Here is a 14,890-nt window from a genome sequence, read left to right as displayed (position 1 = left end):
TACCCATACGGTTACATCTCATTTAATAGCCTCTCTATAGGTTTTATTGTTGCACTGTGTTGCAGTTTATTCGCCATAATTATTATGGTATAAATATAAATTTAATTAATGTAATATAGTGAGCTCATATATATTGAGGTATTTGCTTCATTCATCATTTGTATAATGACTACTCCACAGTGCATTAATATATATTGAGGCACCCAAGTTATACTTTGGTTAGTAATTTTGTTTATTATGGTATATATTCATAAATTGAACAGCGCCACCTAACCTTGTCTGGTATTTTTACAAACTATATGGTATTGTCCCGAATGTTAAATTCCTTTCATTTCTTATAGCAAATTTTCATCTTTTGGCTTGTTGTGTCAGCTCATTTTTGATATGTGACATTCAACATCGCTATGTATTGTTGTTTTCCTGTAATCCTTTATATGTAATCTTTTGTATCCCTTTACTCACCTGTTTTTGTTATTTCTTGTAATCTAATTGGTGGGGTGGGGTATAAACTTACCAGATTCTCACTTAACTGTCATCCTATGACTAAGTGCCGCATGGCACGAAACGTGTAAGGACACGCCCCCTTTCCTCCGTCTCTTGTTGGTAGTGTGTATGTAGCGACTTATGGAATAAAGTTCCTGCCTGGTTTACTTTTACCAAGTGTGCCGCCTCCTTCTTTCTTCTGTGATGTACCGGACTGATTCTCCTCTTCTTGGTGAGCACCTCTTTCCTTCCGGCTGCATTTAAGTCTTCGCCGCTCAGTCTGAGTGTGACCTGTCTGTCGCCTGGTTTGCCGCTGCTCTCCGGGTGTTGCTTTGGAGCCGCGCTGTTCTCCTTCTTCCTCCGCTACTGCAATACCTCTGGATCTCGCCACCGCAAGCAGAGCCCCCAGAACCTTCGTAAAGACTCTTGGGGCAGTAGCTAGACCAAATGGAAGAGCAACAAACTGGAAGTGCTGGTCCAGAAATGCAAATCTTAAGAACTTGAAGTGATCCTTGTGTATTGGCACATGAAGGTAAGCATCCTTCAAGTCTATTGTAGTCATGAACTGTCCCTCTTGAACTAAGGGCAGAATGGACCTCATCGTCTCCATCTTAAACGATGAGACCGACAGGAACTTGTTTAAGCACTTTAGGTCCAGAATCGGGCGAAATGTACCCTTTCTTTGGGACCACAAAAAGGTTTGCGTAATACCCCAGGCCTCTCTCTGCTAGAGGTACTGGCACACTTACTCCCAGGGAGGAGAGATCCCTCACGCACCCTAGAAATGTTTTTCTGGTCTTGAAGACAGGTTTGATAAGATCTGTCCCTGGGTGGATGAGATTTGAAATCTATCCTGTAGCCTTGTGCGATGACCTCCAGAACCCAAGGGTTTAGTACGTCCACAAGCCAAAGACTCTAACATATCAGAGTCCTTCCATCACTTGCACTTTTAAGATGGAATATAGAAAAAGATAAACGGCACCTTTATACCCCCAATGGCTGGGGCACTCACCACCTCCTATGACCCAGGCTCCACAGAGAAAACGCTTGGTCTCCTGTAAACCGCACGATCAGGAAAGAGGATATCAATGAGACCACACCCAATCATTTGGTGTGCCATGCAGGACCGCCCCTGCTCCTGGAATAAGCGTGCCAAACCTAACAGGCCACGCAGTTATCCAAAAACGAAAGTAAAACCTGAATGTTCCAACATCTGTTTGAGCCTCATCTCACACATGTCACAGCATAAAAATATAATAAAGTAAAGTATGCGTAAATCCCCCCTGTTCAATAATCCCCTTCCGGAGATATTAACCTTTGATTCCATACAGATAAAAGGAGTCACACTGTGACCCTGTCTTCTTGTGTTATCATATGAGTATAAAATGTAAAGATCTTAATCACAGCCGTGGAACAGACACACAGCCTCTCAAGTTTGACAGTCTTGTAGCATCGCACCTGACATGGACTTGAGTGATAGAAGCAGGCAGTGAAACTCATCAACACTGATTGCTTAGGAGCTGTTAATACGAGTCTAGATGGTTTTGCAGAAAGACTCTCCCTGCATCTCCAGACCCTAACATTCATCAATGCTCTCACTGAGATGCTGACAAGACTACTTAAAACTTTAGTCCCATGTTGAAGGGTACTACCCTCCATAAGTAATCTTCCGACACTTCTTTCCCATCCTCCTGTGACGAAAGGCAAAGAATGACTGGGGGATAAGAAGAGTGGGGGAGGTATTTAAGCCTTTGGCTGGGGTGTCTTTGCCTCCTCCTGGTGGCCAGGTTCTGTATTCCCACAAGTAATGAATGAAGCCGTGGACTCTCCTTATATTAAGAAGTAATGAGGAAATGAAAGCGAGACCACTCCCGGTCACATGGTGCACAAGGAAGGTCCGCCCCTGCTATGAGAAAAAGCACGCCAAGCTACAAGCTGCGCAGCGTTCAAAGTGAAAGTAAAAACCTGTGTGTTCCAGCCACATAACAAACAGTCTATGAGCCCAATAAATGTCACACATAAAGCAGCATAAAATCAAAGCATCACATTTGAATAATCCCCACTGTTCAATAATCCCCCTCAGGAGATATTAACCCATGATTCTAAAAGGAGCCACACTGTGAACCTGTCTTCTAGCGTTGACAACATATGTAAAAATTTAAACGATCTTACCAAAATCCATGCTGTGGAACAGAAACAGCCTCTCAAGTGTGACAGTCTTGTAGCATCGCTCCTGACATGGACTTGAGTGAGAGAACAGATTGCAACGCGTTTCTCAGCTGTACTAGGAAACAGCTAGTACAGCTGAGAAACGCGTTGCAATCTGTTTTAAACTGTGGTTTTACTCACTTTGGGTACTGTACACACCCATTGGTTTTATATTAACTTGTTTTAACAAAAAATAAAATAGTTTTGCTGAACTATATTGGAAGCCTGAGTCTTACCTGTACCTGCTATTGGGCACCCCTGGGCCCCAACATCCTTAAGAGGATCAGTTTGCTGGGAAACTGTGATATCTCAGCTTGTGTCACTTAGCACATTGGTGCTGCTCATTTTGTGAGCATATTTTCTTTCAAGATCTGCTATCGTGGGTTTCACTTGCAGTATTACACTAGGAGGCGCCCTCTTTTTGTAATTCTTATCTACAGATATCCGGATTCCTTATCTTCTGCTTGGAGAGGAGCTGCCTTAATTACAACACTGGCCTACACCGTGGGAGCTATATTATACCATCACTGACGACTGCTCTGGGACTCAATTGATCCATCCTGTGTTCCTCAATAAGGACTCAGCTAAGACTTTTATTTGATTTACAGCATATCTTTTTTTTTTTTTTTACTTTTATTTTATTTGTATATTACTGTGTGAGATATACTAATAATTTGTTCTATTATACAAAGTTATTGCAAGTATAGTAGCCAAAATATTTGTGTATACACATCTATTACATTACATTATATTATCTAGTTTCTTCTAGCGCCCCCTAGAGTTGGACATGTTAGTGTACCAACAGCTGGTATAGTTACCCTTCCTAAGGAACTACTCTGAATCTTTTGACACTTCTCTGCCATCCTCCTGTGACGAAAGGCAAAGAATGACTGGGTGATGGGGGAAGTGTGAGAGGTATTTAAGCCTTTGGCTGGGGTGTCTTTGCCTCCTCCTGGTGGCCAGGTTCAGTATTTCCCAACCGTAAGGAATGATGCCGTGGAATCTCCTTACATTAAGAAGGAAATATTAATACAAAAAAAAATATCTCTCCCTTAGCTGTATTACTAGTTTTATTGGCCCAGTTTATCTTGGGGTACTTAAAATCTCCCATAATTACAGCAGCCTTTCTTATTTGCATTAGTAGTTGAGTTTCTTTTATGCCACTATTATTGGGGGGGATTGCATCATGTTCCTAGTAATATTTTTTTAGGATTTATTCCCCACTCTTTATTTCAAACCACAGTGTCTCTACATTATCACCTGTAGCATCATAACTATCTTCCCTTATTGTAGGTTTAAGGTCAGGTTTTATATTTATGCAAATTCCTCCACCCCTTTTATTACTCCTGTCCTAAATAAAGTATAACCCTCTAAGTTAACTGCCCAGTCATGTGAATCATCCCACCAGGTTTCAGTTAAAGAGATCTTCTGAAACACTGCGTGAAACAACCGTTTGTGTGTGTAAAAGAGAGAGAGTGTGTATCTGTGTGTGTGTGTGTGTGTGTGTGTGAGAAAGTGCATCTGTGCGTATGGATCTGTATGTGAGAGTGTGTGTATCAGAGTGTGTATGTGTGTGAGAGAGAGAGAGAGAATATATAAATGTGTGTACTGTATCAGAGTGTGTATATCTGTGAGTGTGTGTGAGAGAGAGAGTGTGTGTGTGTGTTTAGCTGTGTGATAGGGTATCTGTATGTGAAAGTGTGTGTCTGTGTGTGTGTGTGTGTCTGTCTGTGTATGTGAGAGAGAGTGTGTATTTGTGTGTGTATCAGAGTGTGTGCATATGTATCTGTGAGTGTGTGAGTCAGTGAGAGAATGCGTGTGTGTTTGTGTGCGTGTGTGAAAGAGAGTGTGTTTCTGTGAGTGATTGTAAGAGAGTTCTGTGAGTGTGTGAGATAAGAGTGTACACCTGTGAGTTTATGTGAGTGTATATCTGTGTGTGTGAGAGAGAGTGTTTCTGTGTGTGTGAGTGTGTTTCTGTGTGAGTGAGTGAGATAGTGTATCTGTGTGTGAGAAAGAGACAGTATCTGTGAGTGTGAGTGTGTATCTGTGTGAGAGACATAGTGTATATATGTGTGTGTATGAGAGAGTGTATCTGTGTGTGTGTGAGAGAGAAAAAGAGAGAGTGTGTGTATCTGTGTGTGAGAGAGACATAGTGAGTTACTACATTTACAATATTTTCAAGCTTGTCTAGATTCAAGAATACTGTGCACACATTTAGTCACTTGGACAATTAGCGGGAACATTAGTTGTGTGGGAACATAGCAGTGTTAAGTCCAGACTCTGCATTTTCACTTAACAGGAATTGCAAAGCCCACAAATTTGTGAATTAAATTGCAGAAAAAGGGGGACAAAATAAATTATAAAAGAATATTGCAAAGTTTTTTACTTCATATAATTATCCATTTTATATTATGTTATTATCAGTACCTGTGGAAACTCTGTTTCTCTTGAAGTTTTCAATGTAATTATCTCCAAACGAATCCTTCCCAACCTGGATAAGAATGACATGAATTGTTTAATTAAGAAAGCTCCCTGTTAGCTAGATGAAATGCCCATACCATTCTAGTGGCACGGACTTTATATGTAGATGCTAAAAATTAACGAACATACATTCCTGCCCAAGGTAAAAAACAATTCTTTATTGAGAAGCATTTAAAAGTCTTCTATCAGTATTTCAGTTTGTGAGTACCACTGTGAGCTTGTAACAGTTTAATCTAATGACAAGCAGAGATGCCTTTTTTGCTATAAGCATGAAAGGTACAAAAGGTGTCTGTTGATCTCTGATGAAGCACATGTACGCATGCGCGAAACGCGTCAGATAGGAGTTACCTGGTGTCTCCTGTAGAAGCCTGTTTCCAATAAAGAACTTTTGTGGATCTACTGTAAGACTCAGTGCTTCTTTTTCCTCTTTGTCAGACAATTTAACCTGAATACAAAATGGTTTAAGGGCTGCTACAGTCTATACTTTTCATTTTCATTAAAGGGAAATAAAACCCAAAATATTTATGATTCAGATAGAACATAAAATTTTAAACAACTTATTAATTTACTTCTATCAAATTTTCTTAGTTTTCGTGTTATCCTTTGTTGAAAAGCAGGACGGTAAGTTAAAGAGCATTCACGTGCCTGCAGCACTATATGGCAGCAGTTTTGCAACAATGTTATACATTAGCAAGAGCACTAGATGGCAGAACTATTTCCTGTCATGTCGTGCTGCAGTCATGTGCACACTACCTATCTAGATATCTCTTCAATAAAAAATAATATGAGAACAAAACTTATTTGATACTAGACGTTTTTTTTAAATTGTATTCTCAATCTGAAACATGAAAGAAACATTTTGGGTTTCATGTCCCTTACAGCTAGACTGCGTGAATGAAGAAGTGTTTTTTTTCAGTAACTGTATAATGTCCTGTGTGCCATTTGTTAATTCCATAGCATCCCTTATTTCCTTCAAAAAAGTTGGGAACCCTACAAAAAACTCAAAGAGTGGCTGCAAATCAGTGGCTATGCGGAATGGCGCAGGTGGGCAAAGTGAGACGGTGACTGAGCACTCCAGGATTGTTGCACTATTCATCTTTATTTACAGAAGTAAATGTGAAATGCGTTGACACATTACAAATAATAATTCTCAGATTGTGTAAGTTGATAGGGTTTTTTTGGTAAAAGATTGACATGGTAAAATAGGGCCATACCACAACAAATATTGTAGTCCTGTTAAATACAAACATATGTCAGCACAACGATCATCAATGTAATTATTATATTACAATCCGAAACGGGTTATCTAGCAACTCATGTTCCCCCACACTGCAACTCAGACTATTACCGTTATAAACCTTAAATCCGATAGAAGTAGTTATGGATAAAACACAATCTGTATCTGAAGCTTTGACACAACTGAAAAATCAGGAACAATATTTGGTTTTGGATAGGGACCCAACTTAGATCTTTCAGATAGAATTGAGTCATGATTGGATAGAAAAAGGTCATTTTGATAATGATATGGGCAATTTTTTGTTTGTAGAACATCCAGTGATTAAAATATTCAATGATTTCCTGAAGGTACACAGGAAGTGACAGGATGACCCATAGTGGTGCATTGACAGAAAATCTTTCACAGTGGCTTGACGTGATTTTTCAACCATTGGTTGAGAGTCCACCAAGCCATTTGTCAGATACAAAACATGCACTAAATCTTGTGGTAAGAATTATTTAGGCCTTTATATTTTTCCATACCACACACAAGGGGATTGAGTTAGTTTGTTTCTTTCTAAATAAAAAGTTCACAGGATATAACATGGATTTCTGCGATTTTGTGGTAAGAATTACAAGTTCCCTCATGACAGACAAATATTTAAGGTTTGAGGGGGTGTTCTTTCTCTAGACATGTGGGAAAGCAATGGGGTCAAACCCTTTAAGATACTATATGACCCTTTACAGATGTTTTATTGATGATTTGATATTTATTTGGCAAAGGAACGAAAACACAGCTAGTGAGTTTAACTTAGTGCCAATGATGCATTTATGTATCAGCTTTACTTATGAGTTTAACAGGTGTTTGATTAACTATGTGGATATAATATTGACTATAAAGCCTGAGAGAAGAATAAGTACAGAAAGTCCATAACAGGAAACACACTGTTACATGTGGAAAAACTGTCACCTGAATAGGGTATTCTCTGCTATAGCAATGGACCCATTTATTTGCTTATACAGACATTGCTCAGAATTTGACCAATTTGAACACCAAGCAGATCTTCTAGCTGAGCGGCTAAAAGAGCGTGGTTCTCAAAAACACAGGATTTGGAAAGCAAGAGATATAGTAACCGACATGAGTAGAGAGGAGCTGTTAAAAGAAAAAAAAAGAGTGCGTTTGAAAGGGTCACAAATTATAGTGAAGAGCATTACCAAGTGTGTAATATCATTCATAGACACATCCCATTATTGGCAGTGGATGATGATTTGGTAGAAGGATGTACGTATTCCTACAGAAAGGTGGGGCAATTGGCAAAATTGTTTAACCCACATAACTACAAATGGAAAGGTCTGATAAAAGCTCTTGGGAACCACACCTGTCGGGCTTGTGATATCATGCTTGGAGACCGGTTTGTGTGCACAGAAAAACATAATTTATGTAAGAACTTACCTGATAAATTCATTTCTTTCATATTAGCAAGAGTCCATGAGCTAGTGACGTATGGGATATACATTCCAACCAGGAGGGGCAAAGTTTCCCAAACCTCAAAATGCCTATAAATACACCCCTCACCACACCCACAAATCAGTTTAACGAATAGCCAAGAAGTGGGGTGATAAGAAAAAAGTGCGAAAGCATAAAAAATAAGGAATTGGAATAATTGTGCTTTATACAAAAAAATCATAACCACCACAAAAAAGGGTGGGCCTCATGGACTCTTGCTAATATGAAAGAAATGAATTTATCAGGTAAGTTATTACATAAATTATGTTTTCTTTCATGTAATTAGCAAGAGTCCATGAGCTAGTGACGTATGGGATAATGAATACCCAAGATGTGGATCTTCCACGCAAGAGTCACTAGAGAGGGAGGGATAAAATAAAGACAGCCAATTCCGCTGAAAAATAATCCACACCCAAAACAAAGTTTAAATCTTATAATGAAAAAAACTGAAATTATAAGCAGAAGAATCAAACTGAAACAGCTGCCTGAAGTACTTTTCTACCAAAAACTGCTTTAGAAGAAGAAAACACATCAAAATGGTAGAATTTAGTAAAAGTATGCAAAGAAGACCAAGTTGCTGCTTTGCAAATCTGATCAACCGAAGCTTCATTCTTAAATGCCCAGGAAGTAGAAACTGACCTAGTCGAATGAGCTGTAATCCTTTGAGGCGGAGATCTACCCGACTCAACATAACCATGATGAATCAAAGACTTTAACCAAGATGCCAAGGAAATGGCAGAAGCCTTCTGACCTTTCCTAGAACCAGAAAAAATAACAAATAGACTAGAAGTCTTTCTGAAATCTTTAGTAGCTTCAACATAATATTTCAAAGCTCTAACTACATCCAAAGAATGCAACAATCTTTCCTTAGAATTCTTAGGATTAGGACACAATGAAGGAACCACAATTTCTCTACTAATGTTGTTAGAATTCACAACCTTAGGAAAAAATTTAAATGAAGTTCGCAACACCGCCTTATCCTGATGAAAAATCAGAAAAGGAGACTCACAAGAAAGAGCAGATAATTCAGAAACTCTTCTAGCAGAAGAGATGGCCAAAAGAAACAAAACTTTCCAAGAAAGTAATTTAATATCCAGCGAATGCATAGGTTCAAACGGAGGAGCTTGAAGAGCCCCCAGAACCAAATTCAAACTCCAAGGAGGAGAAATTGACTTAATAACAGGTTAAAAACGAACCAAAGCCTGTACAAAACAATGAATATCAGGAAGACTAGCAATCTTTCTGTGAAAGAGAACAGAAAGAGCAGAGATTTGTCCCTTCAAGGAACTTGCAGACAAACCTTTATCCAAACCATCCTGACGAAACTGTAAAATTCTAGGAATTCTAAAAGAATGCCAAGAAAAATGATGAGAAGAACACCAAGAAATGTAAGTCTTCCAGATTTGATAATATATCTTTCTAGATACAGATTTACGAGCCTGTAACATAGTATTAATTACGGAGTCAGAGAAACCTCTATGACTGAGAATCAAGCGTTCAATCTCCATACCTTCAAATTTAAGGATTTGAGATCCTGATGGAAAAAAGGACCTTGCGATAGAAGGTCTGGTCTTAACGGAAGAGTCCACGGTTGGCAAGCAGCCATCCGGACAAGATCCGCATACCAAAACCTGAGAGGCCATGCTGAAGCCACCAGCAGAACAAACAAACGCTCCTTTAGAATCTTGGAAATCACTCTTGGAAGAAGAACTAGAGGCGGAAAGATATAGGCAGGATGATACTTCCAAGGAAGTGACAATGCATCCACTGCCTCCGCCTGAGGATCCCTGGATCTGGACAGATACCTGGGAAGCTTCTTGTTTAGATGAGAAGCCATCAGATCTATTTCTGGAAGTCCCCACATTTGAACAATCTGAAGAAATACCTCTGGGTGAAGAGACCATTCGCCCGGATGTAACGTTTGGCGACTGAGATAATCCGCTTCCCAATTGTCTATACCTGGGATATGAACCGCAGAAATTAGACAGGAGCTGGATTCCGCCCATACCAGTATTCGAGATACTTCTTTCATAGCCAGAGGACTGTGAGTCCCTCCTTGATGATTGACATATGCCACAGTTGTGACATTGTTCGTCTGAAAACAAATGAACGACTCTCTCTTTAGAAGAGGCCACGACTGAAGAGCTCTGAAAATTGCACGGAGTTCCAAAATGTTGATTGGTAATCTCGCCTCCTGAGATTCCCAAACCCCTTGTGCTGTCAGAGACCCCCAAACAGCTCCCCAACCTGTCAGACTTGCATCTGTTGAGATCACAGTCCAGGTCGGAAGAACAAAAGAAGCCCCCTGAACTAAACGATGGTGGTCTGTCCACCACGTCAGAGAGTGTCGTACAATCGGTTTTAAAGATATTAATTGAGATATCTTTGTATAATCCCTGCACCACTGGTTCAGCATACAGAGCTGAAGAGGTCGCATGTGAAAACGAGCAAAGGGAATCGCGTCCGATGCAGCAGTCATAAGACCTAGAATTTCCATGCATAAGGCTACCGAAGGGAATGATTGAGACTGAAGGTTTCGACAAGCTGAAACCAATTTCAGACGTCTCTTGTCCGTCAGAGACAGAGTCATGGACACTGAATCTATCTGGAAACCTAAAAAGGTTACCCTTGTCTGAGGAATCAACGAACTCTTTGGTAAATTGATCCTCCAACCATGTTCTTGAAGAAACGATACAAGTCGATTCGTATGAGATTCTGCTAAATGTGAAGACTGAGCAAGTACCAAGATATCGTCCAAATAAGGAAATACCACAATACCCTGTTCTCTGATTACAGATAGAAGGGCACCGAGAACCTTTGTAAAAATCCTTGGAGCTGTTGCTAGGCCAAACGGCAGAGCCACAAACTGGTAATGCTTGTCTAGGCAAGAGAATCTCAGAAACTGATAGTGATCTGGATGAATCGGAATATGCAGATATGCATCTTGTAAATCTATTGTGGACATATAATGCTCTTGCTGAACAAAAGGCAGAATAGTCCTTATAGTTACCATTTTGAATGTTGGTATCCTTACATAACGATTCAATATTTTTAAATCCAGAACTGGCCTGAAGGAATTCTCCTTCTTTGGTACACTGAAGAGATTTGAGTAAAACCCCATCCCCTGTTCCAGAACTGGAACTGGCATAATTACTCCAGCCAACTCTAGATCTGAAACACATTTCAGAAATGCTTGAGCCTTCACTGGATTTATTGGGACACGGGAAAGAAAAAATCTTTTTGCAGGAGGCCTTATCTTGAAGCCTATTCTGTACCCTTGTGAAACAATGTTCTGGATCCAAAGATTGTGAATCGAATTGATACAAATTTCTTTGAAAAATCGTAATCTGCCCCCTACCAGCTGGGCTGGAATGAGGGCCGCACCTTTATGTGGACTTGGGAGCTGGCTTTGGCTTTCTAAAAGGCTTGGATTTATTCCAGACTGGAGATGGTTTCCAAACTGATACCGCTCCTGTAGGGGAAGGATCAGGCTTTTGTTCCTTATTGTTCCTTTTCCCCCAGTAACAGTTGAAATAATAGAATCCAACTGTGAACCAAACAATTTATTACCCTGGAAAGAAAGGGAAAGCAAAGTTGACTTAGAAGACATATCATCATTCCAAGTTTAAAGCCATAACGCTCTTCTAGCTAAAATAGCTAAAGACATATACCTGACATCAACCCTAATGATATCAAAGATGGCATCACAAATAAAGTTATTAGCATGTTGAAGAAGATTAACAATGCTATGAGTATTATGATCTGTTACTTGTTGTGCTAAAGCCTCCAACCAGAAAGTTGAAGCTGCAGCAACATCCGCCAAAGATATAGCAGGCCTAAGAAGATTACCTGAACATAAGTAAGCTTTTCTTAGAAAAAATTCAATTTTCCTATCTAAAGGATCCTTAAAGGAAGTCCTATCTGCCGTAGGAATAGTAGTACGTTTAGTAAGAGTAGAGATAGCCCCATCAACATCTGTCAGATGGCACAGGATATAATTGCTTAAACCGTTTAGAAGGAGTAAATGAATTACCCAAATTATTCCATTCCCTAGAAATTACTTCAGAAATAGCATCAGGGACGATAAAAACCTCTGGAATAACTACAGGAGGTTTAAAAACCGTATTCAAACGTTTAGATTTAGTATCAAGAGGACCAGATTCCTCTATTTCTAATGCAATTAAGACTTCTTTAAGCAAAGAATGAATAAATTCCATTTTAAATAAATATGAAGATTTATCAGTATCAACCTCTGAAACAGTATCCTCTGAACCAGAGGAATCATTATCAGAAACAGAATGATGATGTTCATTTAAAAATTCATCTGAAAAATGAGAAGTTTTAAAAGACCTTTTGCGTTTACTAGAAGGAGGAATAACAGACATAGCCTTCTTAATAGATTCAGAAACAAAATCTCATATGTTAACAGGAACACCCTGAATATTAGATGTTGATGGAACAGCAACAGGTAATGGAACATTACTAAAGGAAATATTATCTGCATTAACATGACATTCATTACAAACAACAGCCGGAGGAACAGATACCACAAGTTTACAACAAATACACTTAACTTTGGTAGATCCAGCATCAGGCAGCAATTTTCCAGAAGTATCTTCTGATTCAGGGTCAATCTGAGACATCTTGCAATATGTAATAGAAAAAACAACATATAAAGCAAAATTGATCAAATTCCTTAAAAGACAGTTTCAGGAATGGGAAAAAATGCCAATGAATAAGCTTCTAGCAACCAGAAGCAAATAAACAATGAGACTTAAATAATGTGGAGACAATAATGACGCCCATATTTTTTAGCGCCAAAAAAGACGCCCACATTATTTGGCGCCTAAATGCTTTAAGCGCCAAAAATGACGCCACATCCGGTAACGCCGACATTTTTGGCGCAAAAACGTCAAAAAAATGACGCAACTTCCGGCGACAAGTATGACGCCGGAAATGACAAAGAAAATTTTTGCGCCAAAAAAGTCAGCGCCAAGAATGACGCAATAAAATGAAGCATTTTCAGCCCCCGCGAGCCTAACAGCCCACAGGAGAAAGTCAAATTTTAAGGTAAGAAAAAATTGATTATTCAAATGCATTATCCCAAATAATGAAACTGACTGTCTGAAATAAGGAATGTTGAACATCCTGAATCAAGGCAAATAAATGTTTAAACACATATATTTAGAACTTTATAAAAAAGTGCCCCACCATAGCTTAGAGTGTCACAAAAATAAGACTTACTTACCCCAGGACACTCATCTACATGTAGTAGAAAGCCAAACCAGTACTGAAACGAGAATCAGTAGAGGTAATGGTATATATAAGAGTATATCGTCGATCTGAAAAGGGAGGTAAGAGATGAATCTCTACGACCGATAACAGAGAACCTATGAAATAGACCCCGTAGAAGGAGATCATTGAATTCAAATAGGCAATACTCTCTTCACATCCCTCTGACATTCACTGCACACTGAGAGAAAAACCGGGCTCCAGCCTGCTGCGAAGCGCATATCAACGACGAATCTAGCACAAACTTACTTCACCACCTCCATGGGAGGCAAAGTTTGTAAAACTGATTTGTGGGTGTGGTGAGGGGTGTATTTATAGGCATTTTGAGGTTTGGGAAACTTTGCCCCTCCTGGTAGGAATGTATATCCCATACGTCACTAGCTCATGGACTCTTGCTAATTACATGAAAGAAACAAAATTTATGCTTACCTGATAAATTTATTTCTCTTGTGGTGTATCCAGTCCACGGATCATCCATTACTTGTGGGATATTCTCCTTCCCAACAGGAAGCTGCAAGAGGATCACCCACAGCAGAGCTGTCTATATAGCTCCTCCCCTAACTGCCACTACCAGTCATTCGACCGAAGACAAGCAAGAGAAAGGAGAAACTATAGGGTGCAGTGGTGACTGTAGTTTAAAAATAAAAAACACCTGCCTTAAAATGACAGGGCGGGCCGTGGACTGGATACACCACAAGAGAAATAAATTTATCAGGTAAGCATAAATTTTGTTTTCTCTTGTAAGGTGTATCCAGTCCACAGGTCATCCATTACGTGTGGGATACCAATACCAAAGATATAGGACACGGATGAAGGGAGGGACAAGGCAGGCGCTTAAACGGAAGGCACCACTGCCTGCAAGACCTTTCTCCCAAAAATAGCCTCCGAAGAAGCAAAAGTATCAAATTTATAGAATTTTGAAAAAGTATGAAGCGAAGACCAAGTCGCCGCCTTACAAATCTGTTCAACAGAAGCCTCATTTTTAAAAGCCCATGTGGAAGCTACCGCTTTAGTAGAATGAGCTGTAATCCTTTCAGGAGGCTGCTGGCCAGCAGTCTCATAAGCTAAGCGTATTATACTCCTTATCCAAAAAGAAAGAGAGGTTGCCGAAGCCTTTTGACCTCTCCTCTGTCCAGAGTAGACAACAAACAATGCAGATGTTTGACGAAAATCTTTAGTAGCTTGTAAATAAAACTTTAAAGCACGAACCACGTCAAGATTGTGTAAAAGACGTTCCTTCTTTGAAGTAGGATTAGGACACAGTGACGGTACAACAATCTCCTGATTGATATTTTTATTAGATACCACCTTAGGTAGAAAACCAGGTTTGGTACGTAACACTACCTTATCTGCATGAAAAATGAGATAAGGGGAATCACATTGTAAAGCAGATAACTCCGAAACTCTTCGAGCCGAGGAGATAGCTACTAAAAACAGAACCTTCCAAGATAAGAGCTTAATATCTATGGAATGCAAAGGTTCAAACGGAACCCCTTGAAGAACCTTAAGAACTAAATTTAAACTCCAAGGCGGATCAACAGGTTTAAACACAGGCTTGATTCTGACTAAAGACTGACAAAACGCCTGCACGTCTGGAACCTCAGCCAGACGTTTGTGCAAAAGAATAGACAGAGCAGAAATCTGTCCCTTTAAGGAACTAGCTGACAAACCCTTCTCCAATCCTTCTTGGAGAAAAGATAATAT

At 39.6% G+C, this 14,890-nt stretch overlaps 1 protein-coding gene across 2 annotated transcripts in view; it reads right to left on the bottom strand.

The window, feature by feature from the left end:
* RBKS (ribokinase) overlaps nucleotides 1-14,890 on the bottom strand; it is a 463,219-nt gene that overhangs the window by 336,739 nt on the left and 111,590 nt on the right. For both annotated transcript variants that reach the window (XM_053712653.1, XM_053712654.1), the window contains exon 4: nucleotides 5,119-5,182. In XM_053712653.1, the coding sequence (XP_053568628.1) occupies nucleotides 5,119-5,182 (64 nt within the window). The remainder of the gene's footprint in view (nucleotides 1-5,118; nucleotides 5,183-14,890) is intronic.

Source organism: Bombina bombina, chromosome 4, assembly GCF_027579735.1.
Source record: "Bombina bombina isolate aBomBom1 chromosome 4, aBomBom1.pri, whole genome shotgun sequence".
NCBI classification, from domain to species: domain Eukaryota; kingdom Metazoa; phylum Chordata; class Amphibia; order Anura; family Bombinatoridae; genus Bombina; species Bombina bombina.
This window is presented reverse-complemented; position numbering and strand designations above follow the sequence as displayed.